This window comes from Haemorhous mexicanus, chromosome 27, assembly GCF_027477595.1.
Source record: "Haemorhous mexicanus isolate bHaeMex1 chromosome 27, bHaeMex1.pri, whole genome shotgun sequence".
In the NCBI taxonomy this organism is placed as follows: domain Eukaryota; kingdom Metazoa; phylum Chordata; class Aves; order Passeriformes; family Fringillidae; genus Haemorhous; species Haemorhous mexicanus.
In genome coordinates, this window is record NC_082367.1 from 1474129 (window position 1) to 1496661 (window position 22533).

At 52.8% G+C, this 22533-nt stretch overlaps 1 protein-coding gene and 1 long non-coding RNA gene across 8 annotated transcripts in view; one reads left to right on the plus strand and one right to left on the minus strand.

Annotated features, from left to right (window-relative positions):
- Positions 1-22533, plus strand: part of HIVEP3 (HIVEP zinc finger 3) — a 303760-nt gene that overhangs the window by 277435 nt on the left and 3792 nt on the right. For all 7 annotated transcript variants that reach the window (XM_059868571.1, XM_059868573.1, XM_059868574.1 and 4 more), the window contains 3 exons: positions 3614-3789; positions 13285-13383; positions 21266-22326. In XM_059868571.1, coding sequence (XP_059724554.1) covers positions 3614-3789; positions 13285-13383; positions 21266-22326 — 1336 coding nt within the window. The remainder of the gene's footprint in view (positions 1-3613; positions 3790-13284; positions 13384-21265; positions 22327-22533) is intronic.
- Positions 2737-9778, minus strand: LOC132338749 (uncharacterized). The gene is made up of 2 exons (XR_009489531.1): positions 9548-9778; positions 2737-2951 (listed from the first exon to the last, which is right to left on the minus strand). It is a non-coding gene; the product is annotated as an uncharacterized LOC132338749 (long non-coding RNA).

Genomic DNA, 22533 nt, shown 5'->3' on the forward strand with positions numbered 1-22533 from the left:
CAAAGAGCTGGATTTTGATTTCTGTGTGTGTGTTTGAAAGGATTGTTCCCTAAATCAGTGTCTGGGCTCGTGATGGCCATTAACCCCTGCGTTCCCAACCATTCCAGCGTGGAAGGAGTGTGGCACTGCAGGGCTGGGAGCTGCTAGGGATGGGATTAGGAATTGCTCAGGGCTCTAGAGGAGAAGCCCAGATTGCTGCCACAAACCCACAAACCCAGCTGTGGCTTTCCCCAGGTCTGCCTGCAGCAAACCTCGTGGAGCAGGGGAGGTCCTGTGCCAGGGTAAATCCTCACATGGAGTGAGCTGCTGTCCTCCTGTTTTTTCAAGTTTTTCTGATGTTTACATTCTTGTAATGAACTTTCTCACACACTTATGTAAATAACTCATTGGTTTGCATTCTTTTATGAAAGAGGAGAAATTTGATGGGCTGTTGGTTTGTCCAGTGTCCTTGGAGAGGTGGCACTGTCACCCTCCAACCCACTGTCACTTTTGGGAATCTATAAATGTTGGAGTCAGGAATTAAACTTCCCTTTTTACCTTGAGAGAGCTGCGTGTCCACGTTGTGTGATTTCGTGTCCCATAATGCCAAGCTGTGCCTGATTTATCTTCCTGATGCAAATCATACAGGCCCAGGAGCAGGGAAATGGGATCACACTGAAGGAATTATGTCCATAAATCTATCCCAGCCCTCAGAGCAGGCAGATGGCATCTGCAGAGCCTCCTCTGGGCTGTGGCACTGCCACCTCCTGCTGCCGTCCCCTTTGGTTTGGTGCTCCCTGAGAGGAACTCCCTTTTCCTCTCTCTCCCCTCTCCCTGCTGGTTTTTCACGCGGTCTCAGGGGGAACATCTGTGCTGAAGGCTGGCAGGGTGTCAGAGGAGGTGCAATGTCCAACTCCAGACTCAATCCCATGGCTGTTTTAGTGCAGCCCCATGGCTTCCATGAGGCTGAGGAAGGGACACACAGACATTTCCATGGGAGGCTGTAATTAAGGGCAGTGCCAGTCCAAGGCTGATAAAGGAGCAGTTCCAGGTTTGAAATGGCCAGGTGCTTCCCAGCACACTGACAGGCAGCGAGGAGGCAGAGGAGGAAGCCTGCAGTACAGAGCTGAACAGAAATCAGAATTCCTGATTCCTTTTGCTCCTTCTGCTACTGTAACACTGCCTGAACACAGAAGGGACGTGAGCCATCCCTGAAAACCTGGAATCCTTTGGGGCTAAATGGAGACCACTGGGCACACTGGGATGGAGACTGGGGCACTGTGGGAGCTCTCCAGACACCAGCCCAGTCCCCTCGGGCCAGATAATGAGAACCTTGTGATGATGGCTTTTGATGCTGGGCGTTTTTAGGGTTTTTGGGGGGGTTTGGATGGTTGGGAATGTCACAGTGGGGTGGCATTTCTGTGACTTCAGTCCCAGCAAATAGAATGAAGTATTTGGGCCACCAGGTGACCCTGGTGATGATCCAGAGAACTCCTGCTGATGCTGAAGGACAGAAACACAAACTGCTGGACACCAAAGCCTGGTTTGTGCTACTGGGACAGACTGGGGCTGTCTGAACACCCAGTTTTCCTCTCTTTCCTCAAATCCATGTCCAAAGCGGAATTTGTGACCTCACCCCTGAACTCAGGAGCAGCTGATCGCCCTCTGAGCATCTCAGGAGCACCCCAACCCCCCTCTGAGCATCTCAGTCTCCCTCTGGGCATCTCAGGAGCACCCCAATCCCCCTCTGAGCATCTCAGGAGCACCCCAACCCCCCTCTGAGCATCTCAGGAAGAGCTCATCCCCCTCTGAGCCCCTCGCCCAGCTCTGAGCAGAGCCAAGGGGCTCAGCCAGGACTGGGAAGGGTCCAGCCCCAGCTCACTGCCTGCAGCCAGCAGGATCAGCCTGAATTTCAGCTGCAGCTCCCCACGGAGCTGGAACTGCCTGGATTCTTCCTGAGGGAAAGGAACAAAGTGTGGGGGAGATCCAGGGGTCCCTGCAGTGGGACTCACCCGCTTCCAACCCCACCCTGGAGGCAGCTGGGAGGGGTTTCCATGGGTGCATCCTGTGCAGGCTGTGCCATTCCCATCCTCTCAATTCTGGGCTGGTCTTGGTGTGGTCTTTTAACTCAGTTTTAAATGAGCCTTGTTTTTCTACATTATAAATCCACAAGTTTTAGTATTTATCATATATTCACTTACTGAAGTGCTCAGTCTATTCCAGTGCAGCTGTTTCTGTTCAAGTTTCCCCTCAGCCTGGCTGCTGTTTTCTCACCCTTCTGGTTTGGAATAGGCTTCACTGGGAAGACACTAAAACCTGACTGATGGTGTTGGATGCCTTTGGATCTCCTATTAAGAGGCTTTAGACAGCCTGATTTTTCCAGGGTGGATGTTTGGAGATTTCTGAAGACCAGACTTAATTCCTCCTGGGTAGAAAAATGACTTGCAAGAAGTGCCATGCTTCAAAAATTTGGCCTCTTTAAGATCTGAGGGGAGCAATTTGGTGTTACCTTATTCTTCTCGTGCTGCAAGTACAGGAAATTGCAGCCTCCATTTGCTGAGCAGCAGGAGGCTGAAAGATTTGTCTCAGTCTTATAAAGGTTTTCCAACCCCCCCATCCTGCAGCCTTCCCCATGCACTGATGCCTGGACAGAAAATCAAATCCGTAATGGGAAGGAAGGATGACCAATCTCATTCTCTTGGGAACACCTAACTCGTCATCCTATGCCAAGGATGAAAGAGCCTGGAGTCTGCAGTGTTTACATTTAGTGGTAGCACAATTTATTTATTAGAAAAAAGGATGTTTTCTTCTCTTGGTGTCCATTCTGGGGGTCTCATTCAGGCTCTGCAGGGCTCACAGGGGGCTCGTGGCACCGGTGACATCTCAGGTGGCTCTGGCTGCAGCCTGGCAGTGGGAGGTGTGTCCCAGGAGCTTTGGCTGGGATGAGTTCTCCCAGCACCTGCAGAGGCAGCCTGGGCATGTTTGAAATGGCAGGGAGTGAGAGGCAGCTGGGCTGGGCTGGGCTGGGCCAGACCCTGTCCAGCCTGGCCTGGGATTAACTCTTGTCAAGCCTGGCCTGGAAAAACTGTCCAGCCTGGCCTGGGTGCCTCAGCTTGTGTTTGAGGATGGGGGGCACCAGCACAGTGGGGTGTCCCTGTGACTCTGTCATCCTGCCCTGGGCCAAACTCTGTCCAGCCTGGCCCAGGACAAAGTGTCCATCCTGCCCTGGGCCAAACTCTGTCCAGCCTGGCCTAGGACAAACCATCCAGCCTGGCCTGGGACAAACCCTGTCCAGCCTGGCCTGGGTGCCTCAGTTTGTGTTTGAGGATGGGGCACAGCAGCACAGTGGGGTGTCCCCGTGACTCAGCTCAGCTTTGGGGGTCACCGAGCAGCAGATTCAGGACATGAGAACATCCTGGATGTGTCTGGAGGCACCCGGGCACGAGCTTTGGGTGATAATTCACATTTCGCCTAATTTCCCAGAGCTACCAAGCAGCAACCAAGACCTGTGGTGTCAATAACACTCTGAACTAACCCAGCAAAGTTGTGACTTCTTCTGTTGAGGTGGGAATCTTCTTTTTTTTTTTTTTCTTTTTTTTTTTTTCCCCTTTATCACGCCACCTGTTGCTCATAGGTACAAATCAAACGAAGAGTATGTGTATGTGCGAGGCCGTGGAAGAGGGAAGTATGTTTGTGAGGAGTGTGGAATTCGCTGCAAGAAACCCAGCATGCTGAAGAAACACATTCGCACGCACACAGACGTCAGGCCGTACGTCTGCAAGTACTGTAACTTTGCTTTTAAAACCAAAGGTAAGCCACAGCCAGCTCCCAGCTCCTCTGCTCAGGGCGGTGGCACTGCCAGCCTGCTGGGGGCACCCACAAAGGGCGAGGGAAGGCATTCCCAGGGGCTGCCAAAGCCCCGGAGTTGGAGGGAGGGGGACGAGGGAGTTGGAAATTGGTTGGTGTTTCGCAGCTCTGCCTTAAGGCAGGCTGCAGCAGAGCATCCCTGCCATCCTCCTTGTGCTTCTCCAAGAGAAAAGTCCTGAAATGCAGCTTCTCTGGCAGGGCTTTCTGAACAAAAGCACCCCAGAGTGAGAGCAGGAGCTCCAGGCTCCTGGCTGAGCCCCTGGATCCAGGCTCTGGGGGGCTTCTCCTGCTGCTGCTCTCCAGATCTGCCCATTCTCATCCTCTGCAGTTGCATGTGGCTTCCACATTCTCTGTGTCACATCAATGGACCTTTTCCCTAAAGGCCTCCATCCCAGGACATTGAGCCATCAATGCCACCAGGTGTGCTCTGCCATGGCCTCAGCGAGGGTGTCAGTGAGAGCAGGCAGGAGCCTGCAAACCACAGGCAGAATAAAACTCTGTTCCGAGAGAAACGGGGAATGGGACCTTCCAAATGGGCCAGAGGTGCCTTTAACTTCTTGTAGGGGTCTGGCTCCGTGGGTTGGAAAAAGCTTTGGTGGCAGCAAGTCTTGGGATAAGGCAGCAGCAATAGTGGGGCTCAGGTTCTTGGTTACAGCTGCACAGAGCCCAGGGAGCCTTTGGACAGTGCTTTTGGGCACTTTTGGGGGTTTTGGGGCTGTCCCATGCAGGAGCTGGACTGGCGATCCTCAGAAGTTCCAGAACCCCCTTTGTCTGCAGCTCCATCAGTCCCAGGGGTGCCCCAGCGGGGAGGGCTCAGAACCGCGGGAGGAGCGGGTGTCCCCCAGGCAGTGGCACGGCGTGCTGTGTGCTCTGGGGCACCCGTGCTGGCCAGAGGGACAGAGCAGGACAAGGAAGTGACTCAGGGGGGGCAGTGTCTGGAGCTGGTGGCTTTGCTGGGAAGGCTGGCGGGGATTTCTGGGTGCCAATGTGCTGGGGGTCACTGGCACTGGGGCAGAAGGGGAAGTGACACCGGGTTTGAGGCCAGATTCTCATGCTGCTCATCCCAGCGCCGGTTCTTCCTCTCCCTCCCATCCTGGAGCTTCTGATTCATTTCCTTTCTCGTCCCCTCTTGCTTTGATTTCGTTCCGAGGTTTCCCTTGGAGAGCTGAGCCCGCTCAGCCTCTCCCATCACCTCACCTCACTCCCACCATGCTTCTGTAGGGCTTTTGCCCAGGGTGATGGCACCAAACCATCCTCTCCACCACCTCTCTGGCTGCTTTGCTCTTCATCTCTGCTCCCTTGAAGGCCACGATCTGCCAGCTCTGGCTGCACATGGCAAACAGACACTTCCCTTCTTCTGCTTGGCATGGCCAAGGGAGCTTGGAAATGCTTCCTTCCTTCCACAGAACAAAAATCCCCCACACTCCGGTGGGATTTCAGTGGCAAAGCACCCGTTGGCCCATGGGGGCACGGAATGGGCAGAACTCCCCTGGATCGGGGATTTAGAGAGAAATGGTTGCATGGTGGTGACTTGGAATTGCATGAGAATGGTTCTTTGCTGGGAGGGTGAAGGGCACAGCCTGGGGTGTGCTCAGAGTGCCCAGAAATGGGAGAAAAGCTCTTTGGGGGGCACAAGGAGCTCTGGATGAGTGGGGAGGGTGAAGGGCACAGCCTGGGGTGTGCTCAGAGTGCCCAGAAATGGGAGAAAAGCTCTTTGGAGGGCACAAGGAGCTCTGGAAGAACTGGGAGGGGTGAAAGGCACAGCCTAGGGCGTGCTCAGACTGCCCAGAAATGGGAGAAAAACTCTCTGGGGGGCACAAAGAGCTCTGGAAAAGTTGGGAGGGATGAAGGCAGAGCCCTGGGATGTGCTCAGACTAACCAGAGATGGGAGAAAAGCTGGATGGGAGATGTGGAAGAGTGGGGGAAAGCTTTGTGTGCATTGACAAAAGCATCAGCTGGTGATGGAGAGTCATCACCAACCAGAGTTTGAGATTACTTAAAAAATCCAGCAAGGGCAGGAAGAAAATCCAATTTGTTTTTGTTTTTGTTTTTGCTGATGCCCCTGCCAGTGATTTTTTAAAGCCATTTCAAACTCCTGCTCATAACAAGTGACCCGGAGGAGCGGGGGCTTTGCAGAGCTGCTGCTTCCCAGCTCATTTTTGGAGGGGTTTGTCTCATTTTGGCTCCTCCCTGGGCTGGGTGGGGTTGGCAGCCCCGGGCACGCAGAACGCAGGAGCTGCAGCTCTCCCTCCTTGCACAAACACGGGGCTTTTTTAGAAATCAGCTTTCCAGAGTTAATTTTAGCCTTCAGCATCAGCTCCAGGGGGAGGTCCGTGGGGCTGGCTTCGTTTTGGCTGGGGGAGATCTCTCCAGCATGATCTAATGCTCTAAACTCTCCAGTAGGCTGGAAGCAGTTAAATGGGATTTTATTATTATTATTATTTTTAATGAGGAGCTTTATCTGGTTGAAATGTACCTCCCCCCTCCCCCCTCCCACTCCAGAAAATCCATGTCTGCGTTCCAAGAACTGGGAAAACTTTTGCAACAGAAAATGCTATAAATGTTTCCCCTTATTCACTAATTTGCTGCTTTTTTGTGCCTTTCTGTCACTGGAAGCAAAGCTGTTCCTTTGGCTTGGAGAACCACAGGGAAAATTTATTTTTTATTATTTTAAAGCAAATCCATAAGATTTTTTTTTTTTTTTTTGGTGTCTGTGCTCGTTTAGCTGATGGGAACAGCAGCCTTGGAGATTTGGTTTGTAGAGATTTGTTTGATTTGGTGTTTCTGGAGCAGATCTAAAGGTGCCTCTTTAATGAGGTGTCTGTCCCTCCCCTGCGGTGGAGCTTTGTGGCTGTGGCCTCCAGGAGGGTCTTTAAAGGAGGCTCAGCAGCTCCTGCATTGTTTTCTGGGCAGGAAGGGAATAAGGAAAAGCTGTTTTCCCTTTCAGGAAGGTCGGGAGGGCTTTTCCCTTCCCTCTCTCACTGCTGCTGGGGGTGAGCTGGGATAAGGGGCAGTGCTGGCACATTAATTCCCTTCTGCAGTTATTTTCTGTCCTCCCTCAGACCCACATGACCCTCTCACAGGGTCCTGATTGCTTCCAGTGCCCTCAGAAATTCTGGACAAAATGTCTGGAACAGCTCTGAGGTCAGGAGGATGAGGAGCTCCACTTTAATTTAAAGGGAGCTGAGGACAGGACATTGCTGGCTGGAGACCCCCATTTCACACTCGGTGCCACTCACCCTTGCCAGACTCCAGACTGCTCAGCCAGAGCCGTCAATAAATTCATTTTCAGTTCCTTAAATCAGCCCCTGACAGCACTGAGGGTACTGCATGTGTGAATATACTGAATATATTAAATTAAATGGATTAAATGCTGTCTCCCAGCCCTTAAAGGGCTGCACAGTTTGTTGCTATTGCAGCTCCAGCAGCCTGAGTCTCCTCTGGAAAGCACAGCTGGCAGAACATTCCAGCAGAATTCCCTGCTGGGAGAGCAGGGCACAGAGGTGGGCACATCCCCAAAATACCCCAAGGGCCCTTGGAGGGCTGAGCATCCCTGGAGCTCCTGGAGATGTCACAAACGTCCCCTGGGATGGGGACAGAGATATCCCCAGGGATTTCCTGCCTGGACATCCCATGGGATGTGAGGCAGGAACAGAAAATGTCCCAGTGGAGCAGCCAGGAGAGGAAACACTGAGCAAAAGGGCTCTGGAACTCTCCAGAGAAAGGGAAAAAATCCAGGAATCAGGGCTGGAAGCAAGGGACTGGTGAGCTCCAGGGAAATATTCACAGTACTTTATGGAGCCAGTGCAGCCATTAAAGTCTCAGCCCCACTGGGAATTCTGCTCCTTTGGAAATCTGAATATCCTGGGCACCTTTCTGGAATACCAGCTTTTGGCTGGATAGGTCTGATCCAGGAGGGTGATATTTTATGGCCTGTGTGCATACAGGCAGGCTGCATGTGAAATTCACTCCTTTAATCCATATGTCAATAGGGATAAAAGATAAGAATCGATTTTCTAAAAGATTGAACTCCTCTGCCCAATGAATTCTGGAAAGGAAAGCTTTCCTCCTCACAAAGTCTCACCTGGGGACATCAGCTCCACACCAAGACCTAAATCAAGGCCTGTGCATTATTTAAACCCCACATAAAACCTGGTTCAAGGATTTATTTGGCACACAGAGTATCAGTTATAGCTGGTTCTCTGTGTGAGGGCATTGCCCAGCAAAATCACAGAACCCAGAATGGTTTGGGTTGGGAGGGACCTTAAATCCCACCCAGTGCCACCCCCAGGGACACCTCCCACTGCGCCAGGTGCTCCCAGCCCCAGTGTCCAGCCTGGCCCTGGGCACTGCCAGGGCTCCAGGGGCAGCCCCAGCTGCTCTGGGCACCCTGTGAGAGCCCAAACCTCTCTATCGAGGCCTTGCCAGGCTACAAACCCCCTGTGGGAAAGAGCCCTGGGGGACCTGGAACCTTCCAGGAAATCATTATTTCCTTTCCTTCATCCCTTTGGGGCAATGGGTTTGGTCCTGGTTTTCAGCCTTGATTCAGGAATCTGAATCCCAGAGGGCTTTGGGTGGGAAGGGATCTTCAATCCCAGCTCCTCCCACTGTGCCAGGGACACCTCCCATTGTGCCAGGGACACCTCCCACTGTGCCAGGGACACCTCACACTGTGCCAGGGACCCCTCCCACTGTCCCAGGGACACCTCCCACTGTGCCAGGGACCCCTCCCACTGTGCCAGGTGCTCCCAGCCCCAGTGTCCAGCCTGGCCTTGGCCACTGCCAGGGATCCAGGGGCAGCCCCAGCTGCTCTGGCAATTCCAGCCCAGCCCCTCCCCACCCTGCCAGGGAACAATTCCCAATTCCCAAGATCCCATCCAGCCCTGCCCTCTGGCACTGGGAGCCATTCCCTGGCTCCTGTCCCTCCATCCTTGTCCCCAGTCCCTCTGCAGCTCTCCTGGAGCCCCTTCAGGCCCTGCAAGGGCTCTGAGCTCTCCCTGGAGCCTTCTCCTCTCCAGGGGAGCACCCCCAGCTCTCCAGGCTGGCTCCATGGCACTCTCCTCCTCCTCCCAGAGGAGCTGCTGCTCTCCTTGCAAGTGCTTCCCAAAGAGGAATGTGACAATTGTTCATCCTGTGAAGCTCTGGCTCTTTGTGTCACGGTGCTGCCTCCTGCACTCCCTCATTTGTTGGTTTTCTGGGTTTTTTTTTTTTTGGTTGTTGCTCAGTTGATCAGATTTAACAGCAGAAATAGAAAGGATCATCCCCAGCACACACAGGATCATTTTCCCAGGAATCCCAGTGCTTCAGTTCCCTACACTCTGCTTCAACGCCTTAAAAATACAATAATGGCTCTTACAAAAAAAAAAATTAATTTCCCTCATGAAATTTAACTGGGAAATCACTTCTAGTCCCCACTAAGCTGCTTTAGGTGCTTTTGGAAGGCTCCAGTCACAGCTTTCTCCAAACAACACAGCCATTTAAGCTGCTCTGAGTCCCACTAAGGCCTCCCAGCATGGGCAGAGCTGAGGCAGCTGGAGCACATAGTTCTGGGCAGGCGTAATGGGAGCTGTGCTCACTCTGCCCCTGCTCCTCCTGGGGGCTCGCCATTCCCAGGAATTCCTGAGGGATTTTTTAAATATAGCCAGCTGATTGCAAATCTGGGAGCTTTTTTGGTAAACAACCCCCAATAAGGAGCACTTACCTGCTCAGGGTTCAGTGAAATTCCTCTGCTATTTAAATCCAGCTCCCTGCTGCTCTCTCTTGCTCCCTCAAAGATGTTTTTCCACCGTTTCCAAGGAAGCAATGCTGTGTGGTTTTCTTTTATGGTTTTTTTTTCTCCTTTTTTTTTAACTTGGGAGCCAGAACTCTGCAAGGCAACAAGTAGCTGTGAGTCTTCCCTGGTAGGATTGAGATCCAGCTCTCACTTAGCAAAGTGCTGTTGATTTTACTGGAAATCTGCCGAGCGTTTAATCCTGCCAACGTTAATTAAGGGGTCTAAAAAAACACAAACTGGAAGAAGAGCCCTGATCAGATAAATATCCTTGTCCTGCAGATTGCTCCCAGGATGATCACTCAGCTTCTCAGCCCAGGGAAAGGAGCCTCCAGCTTTTAATTTCCTTAAAATGATGCAGAGAGGGCAGATGAGGATCTGTCCTGCTGAGCCTCCCTCCCTAAAAGGATGCAGCATCCCTGTTTTGTTGGGATTTCTCCAACAAAATTTGCACCCAGAGCTTTGCAGGAGGATCTTGGCCAGCAGGGGAGGAAGGGGGAGACAGAGCAGAGGGAAAAGGAGCTGGAGGGGAAGGAAACAAAGCTTGGGATGGGTTGTTCCTTTGGGGTTTGGGGTGAATTTGTTGGCACTGAGGGCTGGGAAAGGAAGGCAGCAGCCACACACTGCCCTGCTCAGGGACAGCAAACAGGACAGCAGGTGACAGCTGGTGGCTCCTGGCACACCCTATTAACCCCAGCAGAGGGGCAGGAGGGCTCTGGGAGCCCTGCAGGTCCTGCAGCTGCACAGGGACACACTGGTGTGGCCAGCCAGCTGCCCTTGGCACACCTGAGGTGGCCACGGTGGCCTCAGAGTGCCCCTGGGACCTGAGAGCAAAGCCTGGCACTGAACAGCTCCCTCTCCTCGGGAATTCCTGCTGCTCCCTCAGGTCTGGCTCTCCCTCCTGCTGTTTCCAGGGCTGTTGGTAGCACAGAGGATTTCTGGGCTGGTTGGGGGCACCAGAACGCTGGGGATGTCCCCTCCCCACACAGCCCTGCTCACAGCAGGCACTGCTGGGTTTGTGTTTGCTGCCCTTGGAGGGGCTCCAGGCAGGGTTTTGGCTGAGCAGGGATGGGGCAGAGCTGGCTGGGAGCTGGGGCTGCACAGGCAGCAGCACGGGGGGCTGCAGCACACTGACTCAGCCTGGGCTCTTGCTGCTTCTCATTTCCAAAATGAAATTCCAGCTCCATGAGGCCACAGCTGGGACTGTGGATGGGTTGTTTTTTTCATGTTCAGGCCCTGGTGATTCACTGGGAGCAGAGGTGGCAGTGAGAACACACTCCTGGCTCACGGGGGGGGTTTGGGGCCACGACAGAGCTCCTGCTCTGGGGTGGGGAAGGAGGCTCTGGTTTGGAGCTGGGAGCTGAGCCAGGCTGGCCCCGTCCTCACTCCCGAGTGTCCTGACCAGGGGGCTCAGAGCACTTCAACATGAGCCTTAAAAAGAATAAATCTCTCTTATTTGGAGCTGTTTTGCTGCATTTAAGTTATTAAATATGCCCTGAATCCACGTCCAGGTTGGGTGCCAGATACACAGGGTTATAGAGTCAGCCTTTGTCTCTCGTGGTGTTTCCTGCTGGAGCTGCTCCATTTTCTATCAAATGGGCTGAAATAAATAATTCATGGGCTCAGGAGAAATCAAGGTGGCAGCTGGGTGGTTGTGGCACTCTCTGAGAGGCGAGGGCACCATGGGTGAGGCTCTGCTCCAGTGAATAGTGGCTTTTTTATCCCTGATACCCAGAGCAGCAGGAGGAGAGGCTCAGAGGGGCCCCCTGTGCTCCCCCAGCTCAGGGACTGGTGACTTCGCCCTGCAGGACCTCAGTCCTCACTGAAGTTTGTATAAAGTGGGAGAATTCTGGTTTTCCTCTTTCTTTTTCACTGTTTGTTGAGAAAACCAAGCCTGGTGCTCCTCAGTGCCCTCAGGTGTCAGTACCAGCAAGGCTGAGGCCACAGCAGGGATGGGAAATTCAAACACTCCTCCAGCAGGGCCCAGGTTCCTCCTCATCATCCCTCAGCCCATAAATCCCTGGAAGTGTCCAAAGCCAGGATGGAGCTTGGAGCAGCCTGGGACAGTTGGGAGGTGTCCCTGCCCGGGGGACTGGATGGACTTTAGGTCCCTCCCAGTCCCAGGCTGGGATTTTAGGAAGAGCTGCAGAGAGGAAAAGGGAAAATGGGACATTTTTGCTTTAATTCTCATACCCTTCATTTTCCTGCCAGCTCCACCTGCCTGCCTTCACCCTCCAGCCAATGCTCCCCTTTGTTCAGCATTTCCCCGGCCTGTAAGTGGGGTTAATTAGTGTCTAATTAACCTGCCTGTAATTTGGGAGGCAGAATTCGAGAGGTGCCCTCTGAGTTATCCCGGAGCAGCCCCAGTGACCCCACATTCCACCCTGGCCCTGAGGAAGCCTCATTGGGAATTTCTGACTTCCAGAGGGTGTCCAAGGCTCCTCCTGCTCGAGGAGCTGAGCTGGCCCAGCCCTTTGGTGACATCCAGAGCACCTGAGCCCTTCTTTTGGGGGAAAAATGACAATCTGGGGTTTTCCCTCTTGTTGGCTGCTCAAACCTTCACTTTATTGTAAATTCATAAAATCATTAAAGCTGGAAAAGCCCCACGTCCCCAAGTGCCACATCCGTGTGGTTTTGGAATGTTTCCAGAGACCTGAGCTGTTCTTCTGGGGGAAAATGGGAATGTGGGGTTTCCCCCTCTTGTTGGGTGCTCAAACCCTCACTTTATTGTAAATTCATAAAATCATTAAAGCTGGAAGAGCCCTCCAAGGTCATCCAGCCCTTCCCCAGCACTGCCAAGGCCACCACCACTGCCCCATGTCCCCAAGTGCCACATCCCCTTGGTTTTGGAACATTTCCAGGGTAGAACTGCTCTGCCCTGTGGTGCTGAGGAGCTTCTCCTCTCCAGGCAGGTGGGACTGCTGGGATGAGGTTGGAGGATGATGATGATGATGCTGATGATGATGCCACACTGGGATGTGTTTCCCATCCCTGCTTTCCTCCCATTTTTAATTTGCTGCATCCTCATAAAATCATTAAAGCTGGAAAGGTCCCATGTCCCCAAGTGCCACATCCACGTGTTTTTGGAATATTTCCTGGGTAGGTCCTCTCTGCCCCGTGGTGCTGAGGATGTTCTCCCCTCCAGGCAGGTGGGGCTGTTGGGATGAGGTTGGAGGATGATGATGATGATGCTGATGATGATGATGATGATGCTGCCACACTGGGATGTGTTTCCCATCCCTGCTTTCCTCCCATTTTTAATTTGCTGCACCCTCACAGCTGAAAGCAGCCCAGGCCTTCTCTTCCCCCAGCCCCAGAATGTGCCCCAGCAGTTTTTCCAGGCTGCACCAGCCCTGGAGGGTCCCACACCCTGCCTGCACCTCGTCCTGCACCCTGGGGCAGCAGCAAAGGGAGGGAAGGGGGACCTGGCCTTGTGTTACCGGGGGTTGGCAGTGGGCAGGGGCTTGGGGACAGTCAGGGATCTTTGTCTGGTTCAGAGAGGGTTTTGACTTGTGACTGCTGAGTGTGCAAAAGGGGAAAAAAAAGAAATGAAAAAAAGAAAAAAAAATCTGAAGAAAAAGAGAAAAAAAAAAAAGAAAAAAAAGGGAGGAAAAGAAGGGGGGAAAGGAGCCACATTTGAGTAAAATGGATTTTCTGCTTCCTTTCAGGGAATCTGACTAAACACATGAAGTCAAAGGCCCACAGCAAAAAATGTCAGGAGCTGGGCGTGTTGGTATCTTCACTGGTGGATCTGGAAGCCGAGGAAGGTAAAACCAAACCAACCTTTCCTTTGCAGAGCTGCTGGGGCAGGGAGGGAGGGGCAGGACCCAGGCAGGGCAGAGCCCACCCTGCCACACTTGGGGAACACCTTTGTGCCCCCCAGGCCCCTGCAGGGGCTGCTGTGAGCGTGGGGCTGTGCTGGGGGCTGTGACCAGGGCAGGGACACTGTGAGCCTGGGTGCCCTGGCTGGGGTTGGTGACACCAGGGGACCTTTGGTTTTTGATGTTTTGATTTATTTTGAGTCTGTGGTTCTGTGCCTGCCTGCAGGCTGCAGTGCTGCAGGGACGGGCTCGGCACTGCCCCAACACACGGGAGGGTGGCAGGAGGAGGGTCCTGCTGGTGTCCCAGGGCGTGGCTGCCACCCTGGAGAGGCCAGGGGCAGTGTCACTCATGGGCAGTGTCACACACAGGCAGTGTCACACATGGACAGTGTCACATATGGACAGTGTCACACACAGGCAGTGTCACACATGGACAGTGTCACACATGGACAGTGTCACACACCGGCAGTGTCACACATGGGCAGTGTCACACACATGGGCAGTGTCACACATGGCAGTGTCACTCATGGCAGTGTCACACATGGGGGCAGTGTCACACACGGGCAGTGTCACACACCGGCAGTGTCACTCATGGCAGTGTCACACATGGGGGCAGTGTCACACACGGGCAGTGTCACACATGGCAGTGTCACATATAGGCAGTGTCACACAGGGGCAGTGTCACACACATGGGCAGTGTCACTCATGGGCAGTGTCACACATGGGCAGTGTCACACATGGCAGTGTCACTCATGGGCAGTGTCACACAAAGGCAGTGTCACACACGGGCAGTGTCACACATGGCAGTGTCACACATGGGCAGTGTCACACAAAGGCAGTGTCACACACGGGCAGTGTCACACATGGCAGTGTCACTCATGGCAGTGTCACACAAAGGCAGTGTCACACACGGGCAGTGTCACACATGGCAGTGTCACTCATGGGCAGTGCCACACAAGGGTAGTGTCACTCATGGACAGTGTCACACACAGGCAGTGTCACTCATGGCAGTGTCACACAGGCAGTGTCACTCATGGCAGTGTCACACATGGCAGTGTCACACAAAGGCAGTGTCACACATGGGCAGTGTCACACATGGGCAGTGTCACTCATGGCAGTGTCACACATGGCAGTGTCACACATGGGCAGTGTCACACAAAGGCAGTGTCACACACGGGCAGTGTCACACATGGCAGTGTCACACAAAGGCAGTGTCACACATGGGCAGTGTCACACATGGCAGTGTCACACAAAGGCAGTGTCACACATGGGCAGTGTCACACATGGCAGTGTCACACAAAGGCAGTGTCACACATGGGCAGTGTCACACATGGCAGTGTCACTCATGGGCAGTGTCACGCAGGGCAGCAGTGACATAGAGGGGCAGTGTCACACATGAGCAGTGTCACACAGCAGCAGTGACACACTGGCAGTGTGACATCAGTGAATCCATTGTCCCCCCCGGCCCTGGGAGGTGTCTCAGAGGCAGAGCTGCCCTGGGCTCTCTGGACCTTGTGCCAGCACTCCGGGTGGCTTTGGAACCACAGGAAGGCCCCGGAGTGTCACACATGGGAAGTCTCCCATTCCCATTCCCATTCCCATTCCCATTCCCCCTTTCCCCATTTCCCATTTCCCATTATCCATTTCCCATTTCCCATTTCCCATTATCCATTCCCATTTCCATTCCCCATCTCCCATTTCCATTCCCATTCCCATTCCCCATTCCCCCTTGCCCATTCCCCCTTCCCCCTTGCCCATTTCTCATTTCCCAATTCCCATTCCCATTCCCATTCCCATTCCCATTCCCATTTCCATTCCCATTTCCATTTCCATTCCCATTCCCATTTCCCCTTTCCCATTTCCCAATTCCCATTCCCCATTTCCCATTCCCATTCCCATTTCCCATTTCCCATTCCCATTTCCCATTATCCATTCCCATTCCCATTCTCATTCCCCCTTTCCCATTCCCCCTTTCCCATTATCCATTCCCCATTCCCATTCCCATTCCCCCATTTCCCATTCCCATTTCCCATTTCCTATTCCCATTTCCCATTCCCCATTTCCCATTCCCATTCCCATTCCCATTCCCATTCCCATTCCCATTCCCATTTCCCATTCCCATTCCCATTCCCATCCCTGCAGAGCCCTGTGGGTTTGTTCAGGGGGTGCACAGAGGTGCCCTCGGCACAGATGGGGTCACAGGACATTTCCTTTCCTCCTCCCAGCTTCTCTCCCACCTGGTGAAGGCAGGGAATATTCTGCTGGCCATGGGAATATTCTGCTCTGTGAGCAGAGGCCCATTGCTCCCAAATGTCACTGTGGAATACAGCAGCCGAGGAGATAGGCAGAACATGGGATTTTGTCCCCTCATGGCTGGGGCTCTTTGGATGGATGAGGAAATCACCCAGGAATGGCAGAAAGGTGCAGGAGAGATTGGAGATCCCAGCTGTGATCGCAGCCCCTGCTCTCAGGGCGAGGGGCTGCAAAGAGCCTCCCCTGTGTCCTCTCTCTCCCTCGCAGAGAGGCTCAGAACAAGAACTAAACGGGCTGCTTAATGACATAATAATCATAAAAAGGCTCCAATTTCCACGTGACACAAAGCAGCACAGGAACGTTGCTGTGCTTTCCTCTGGGGCAGGCAGGGGAGGGAGCAGCAGTTCCTGAAACTCCCTGGATTATTTTAAACCGGGGTTGTATTTCACTTGATTGTTTGTATTTCTATTTAAGGGGCAGCAGAAAGCAAGGGGTGTTACTATAAAAGGAGATTGGAGTATAATTCCTCACTCCAGCCTGGGCTGGGCTCGGTGGGCTGGTACCAGCTGGGAGAATAAATAACACTCATGGAATGAGAGGCACTCTCAGACAAAGCTGTCAGCAGGACACATTCCCACCGATTCCCTCTCTCCTTCCTTCCTCCATCCCTCCCTCCCTCCCTGCCCTGTGTCACCACATTTCCCAGAGAAAAGCAAAACACAGCTTCCCAAGAAATTTCTGGGATTCACACTCTCTGAACCTCAGAGAAAGGAAAACCAATTCTTGTCTCATTTACTGCTCTTGTGTTTGTTCACAAGTCAAATACATTGTAAAAAATTGTTTACCTGAAAAAATTTAATAATTAAATTCTAATCTGTGTTTTAATTCACTAACCAAATAAATCCAAGTATATATGTATAAAAACTGTCAACTAACAGCCACAAAATACTGTACAGTTGTGAAATTAAATACTTTAGAAATTCAAATATAATATAATATAATATAATATAATATAATATAATATAATATAATATAATATAATATAATTAATATAATATTTAACCTCTAATAAAATAAAATCCTCCTTATCATTTCTCCCAAGCATCAAACAAAAGTATCTACCACAGCCCTGCCCTTTCTCTCCCTGTGAGCTCAGCAGGATGAATTTTGGAGCCTGGCTCAGGTCTGAGCTCTTTCCCTGCCTGCAGGGATCGTGTCAGGAGGCCAAAGCAATTCCCTGGGGCTGTCCCTGGGATGATTCCCTTGCTGGAATTTGTGGTGGGAAATGCAATCAGCTCCTCAGTTTGGGGTTGGCTTCACTTTCCCTTCACTCCTGACCCCGGACTGGAGCAAGTTTGGCATTTCCAGTCACAGGGATTCCTCTGTCCCAGCTGGGGCAAGGAGAGGAGGGCACCATGCCCAGGCACAGCTCCTGCCTGTCCCCAGCCCCAAAAGCAGAGTCAGGGCTGGCTCCCAGCTCTGCCAGTGAAATGCATTCCTGTTCCAAGCAGGAAATCTGCTCGGCTCAGCCTACAGCTGGGAGTTTGGAATAATATTTGCTCTGAGCTCAGTTCCCCTGGGGGTTTGCAAACAGCCCGGGCCCAGCAGCCCCGTCACCATGGAGGATTTCACAATCCAGAATCCCTCTCCAGGGAGAGTGTGGCAGTCACATTTTCTGAAAAATCCCTTCGCCCAGGATTTTGCTCCTGGGAAGCTGAGAAGCCTCAGAGAAAAAGGAAAACAATTTTTATCTGATTTGCTTCTCCTGTGCTGTGCTCATGTGGAATGTGTTTGGAGATTGTTCACCCAGAGGTGATTGTTCCATTGCATTCATGTGAATTGTTTTGACTTAATGACCAATCAGGGCCAAGCTGTGTCAGACTCTGGAGAGAGTCATGAGTTTTCATTATTGTCTTTTAGCATTCTATAAGAATCCTTTGTATTCTTTAGTATAGTTTAGTATAGCATTCTTTAATATAATACAGTATCATAAAATATGAAATTAGCCTTCTGAGAACATGGAGTCAGATCCATCATTCCTGCCTGCACTGGGGCACCCCGCAAATCCAGTAGGAGAGCTGCAGGGATGGCTGTGCCCCAGGGCTGCTGCAGGGCTGTTTGGAACTGGGACGAGCTGCTCCTTTCTGTTCCCAGCTTCAGGCAGATGATTTGCAGAAGCAAACAAACTCCCCAACTTCTGTGAAAGTTGTAAAGGAGTATAGTTATTACAGCACTGGGTGCATGTGAGAAAGTGGAAATTTTCCAGAGCAGAAATCCATTTTGATTTAGGTGAAATGTACCTCTTTGAATTAAGTCTGTTTAATCTGACTGCCTGTTCTTGCAAGAAACCTGTGCTCTAAGAAACTGCTTCAGCCGAAGGACAGAGATAAGGGAGGGCCCCTTGCACCCAGAAACAGATGGAGAGGCTGCAGGAGACAGGGCAGGGTGACCCAGGAGCTCTTTTTGATAAAAAAGCAGCAAATGTAACCACAATCAGTGAAATGAATATGGATGAACCCATTGTGAAATTGCATGCACATGGATTAGTGAGGGGATAAAACGGGTCTGGAGTTCCCAGAGGTGCCATTTGAGGGGAGTGGTCCCCACGTGTGTGCAGCGCTGTAATGAGCACCCTGGCTTCACAACTTCCACCAAAGCTGGGGAGTTCCCTCGCTCCCACAATCCCAGACTCTTGGCTGGAAAACCAGCCGTGGGAAAATCCGCGGGACTGGGAATGCCAAATGCTTCCTGAAGGCCCTGGCATTGCAAAGAAACCCAGTTAGGGTTTTAATCCATCATGGGAACTTGGTGCTGAGTGGCTGTGTCCCCTCTGGAGCCACCCTGGCTGCTGGGGACAAGTGTGGCCCGGCTCGGCTGCCTTTGGTGTCCCTGCTGGCAGTGGCAGCTCGGGATGGGGACAGTGCCACGCTGGCACAGCCGGAGCAGCAGCCCTGGCTGAGCCCATGGTGAGGGGGCTGGCAGGGCTGAGGTGTCACACACAGCTGTGACACACAGGTGTCACACAGGTGTCACACACAGGTGTCACACACAGGTGTCACAAGTGTCACACACAAGTGTCACCCACACGTGTAACACAGCTGTCACACACAGGGGTCACACAGATGTGTAACACAAGTGTCACCCACAGATGTCACACAGCTGTCACACACAGGGGTCACACAGGTGTCACACACAGGTGTCACACAGAGGTGTCACACACAGGGGTCACACAAGTGTCACACAGGTGTCACCCACAGCTGTCACACAGGTGTCACACACAGCTGTCACCCACAGGTGTCACACAGGTGTCACACAGCTGTCACCCACAGGTGTCACCCACAGGTGTCACACAGGTGTCACACAGGTGTCACACACAGCTGTCACACACAGCTGTCACACACAGCTGTCACACAGGTGTCACACAGGTGTCACACACAGCTGTCACACACAGCTGTCACACACAGCTGTCACACAGGTGTCACACACAGGGGTCACACACAGGGGTCACACACAGCTGTCACACACAGGGGTCACACAGGTGTCACACACAGCTGTCACCCACAGGTGTCACACACAGCTGTCACCCACAGCTGTCACCCACAGGTGTCACACAGGTGTCACACAGGTGTCACACAGGTGTCACCCACAGCTGTCACCCACAGGTGTCACACAGGTGTCACACAGCTGTCACACACAGGTGTCACCCACAGCTGTCACACAGGTGTCACACACAGGGGTCACACAGGTGTCACACACAGCTGTCACCCACAGCTGTCACCCACAGGTGTCACACAGGTGTCACACAGGTGTCACACACAGCTGTCACATAGGGGTCACACACAGCTGTCACCCACAGGGGTCACACAGGTGTCACACACAGGTGTCACACACAGCTGTCACCCACAGGTGTCACCCACAGGTGTCACACAGGTGTCAGAGCAGTGTCCGTGCCCTGCTGCCAGCCCCCGGCCCGAGGTGTCCCAGCAGCCGCTCTGGCCCCTGGCTGACACGGGTGGCATTCCCAGAGCCGGCCCGGCAGTGCCGTTGTGCTGGGCTGCAGTGACATCCAGTGGCTGTCCCCGGCGGCCCTGTCCGTCCGGGCTGGCCCTGCTGTCACTGCTGCCAGCGGTGGGAAGAGCAGATTCTCCTCCGAGCATTGACAGCTCGGTACCTGCCACATTCACATTTTCTGGAAAAATTCCCTTTCCCAGGATTTTATCTCCTGGGAAGCTGAGAAGCCTCAGAGAAAAAGAAAAACAATAATTATCTGATTGCTTCTCTTGTGTTGTGCTCATGTGGAATGTGTTTGGAGATTGTTTACCCACAGGTGATTGTTTTTATTAGTTTTTACTGTGAGTTGTTTTCACTCTTTGGCCAATCAGGGCCAAGCTGTGTCAGACCCTGGAGAGAGTCAGGAGTTTTCATTATTATCTTTTAGCCTTCTGTCTGTATCCTTTCTGTATCCTTTAGTACAGTTTAGTTTAGCATTCTTTAATGTAATAGAGAATCATAAAATGATAAATCAGCCTTCTGAGAACATGGAGTCACATTCATCATTCCTCCCTGCCATGGGGCACCCCACAATTACAATAGGTACCCAGCTCAGAAAACTCCTGCTGGCCCTTCAGGCCGCAGAGGGATGTGTTTTAACCTGCAGAAACATTTAAAATCCTGTAGAATTTGCTTTTTATCCTCCTCACTGCCTACAAGCTCAGATTTACAGAGCTCTGCCCTCTGCTCCCAAACCCTCTGCCCTCAAACCACAGCTGGAATTTTTCCTACCCAGGGAAATCCACAGAGGTTCCTTCCACCCTGTTTGATTTTTAGCAGAAGTCCTGCCTTGCTGATGTTTATCTGTCATGAAATCTGGGCAGGAAAAGGCCCAGCACGTGGAGCTGGTGCAGCTGAGGATATTCTGGAATCACCATTGTAACAAATAATCATCAAACCCCACTGAAGGGTGAAGGTGCTGCTGTTCCCATCTATTAAAGGGTTTTTTTGCATTTTAGAGCAAATAAAGAGTGTGGCAGGTGCCCAGCAGGGACTGAGGGCTGCGTGTGCTGACAGAGCTGGAACTGAAACTGGGGTAGAGTGGGATCCACTGGGATCTGCTGGGATCAGCAGCAGTGGAGCTGGCAGAGAGGGCAGGGCTGCAGCTCAAAGCAGGAGATGATCTGACCTAGGAGCAGCCAGATCCTCTCTCCTCTGGTGTCCTCAGAGCTTGTGAGCAGATTTAGCACAGAAATAGATCCTGAACATGTGTTTGGTGAGCAGATTTAACACAGAAATAGCCCCTCATGTGTTCTGTGAGCAGCTTTAGCACAGAAATAGCCCCTCACATGTGTTCTGTGAGCAGATTTAGCACAGAAATAGCCCTTTACATATGTTTGGTGAGCAGCTTTAGCACAGCAATAGCCCCTCACATGTGTTCTGTGAGCAGACTTAGCCCCTCACATGTGTTTGGTGAGCAGATTTAACTCAGAAATAGCCCCTCACATGTGTTTGGTGAGCAGATTTATCTCAGAAATAGCCCCTCACATGTGTTTTCTACTCCCTGTTCTGTGTCTGCCTCCAGGAACCAGTGAAGACCTTTTCCAGGACTCTGAGGGGCGGGAGGGATCTGAGCCCATCGAGGAACACCAGTTTTCAGACCTCGAGGAATCTGACGACGACGACGACGACAATGAGGACGAGGAAGACGAGGAGGAAGAGGAGAGCCAAGACGAGCCAGTGCCGAAGCTGCCGGAAGGCAAACCCGGCACCCTCCTGCTGCCCTCCTCAGGGGGCTCCCCGTCCTCTCCAGAGGAAGGCACCCAAACATCCCCAGCTCAAGAAGCTGCTTCCAGCACCCTGAAAGCAGGGGAAGGCCAGCAGGCCTCCTCCTCCTCCTCAGGGCTGGAGAGCAAGTGGTCAGCAGACAGCAGTGACATTGCTGTGTGCCACAGCTTCCTGAGCCTCCACAGACCAGCTCTGACCTCCACCGAGCGCTTGGCTCCTGCTGAGAGAGAGTCTGTCACCAGGCCACAGATGTCCTTGGTCATGGACCTGTCGACCTCCAAAGACACCTCCCCGAGGAAGAGGTGGTCCCCGAGCCAGGAGTGTGGCAGAGGGGGTGGCAGCAGCAGACCAATGCTAGCAAGGAAGCACTTACTGACCAAAAACGAAACGTCCCCCAAACGCTTCTCCCCCACGGCGGAGCTGTCCTCCCTGAGGTGCCTGTCCCCAGGGAGGGGGCTGTCCCCCTGCCAGCGCCTCTCTCCCAGGAGGGAGGCGTCTCCCCTGAGATGTGTGTCCCCAAGGCTCGAGCTGTCGCCCAGCAGGCACCTGTCCCCACGGAGGGAGCTGTCCCCGAGGACAGCCCTCCCCCCAGACGGAGAAGTGGCCCCCGCCAGGCACTCGTCGCCCAGCAGAGAGATGGCATCCCTGAGGTACTTCTCCCTGAAGAAAGTCTTGTCTCCAGGCTGCTTGGAGCTGGCCAGGTATCCACCCCCTGGCAAGGAGGACTCGCCGGGCACTAGCAAAGCAGCAGAGGACAAAGCTCCAAGCTCATATCAAGCCCAGCCCGGGATTTTCTCTTCAATGCCTCTACCTCACAGGTTCTTTGGCAAAAACTTACAGCTCTACGAGTCCAAGCTGGTAAGTCCAGTGCCCTGCTGCCCTCTGGTCCCCACAGGGTGGTCTCTGACATGGTTTTTGGTGAAGGCTGTGATGCAGAAGTGCACGGGGACCCTGTGACCACCACAGGTGACCCAGAGAACAGGGACAGGGGACAGCAGTGGGTTTTGCACCCATTTGAGTCCTCCCCTTCTCAGCTGGAGAGAAATAAAGTTATCCCTTCTCCAA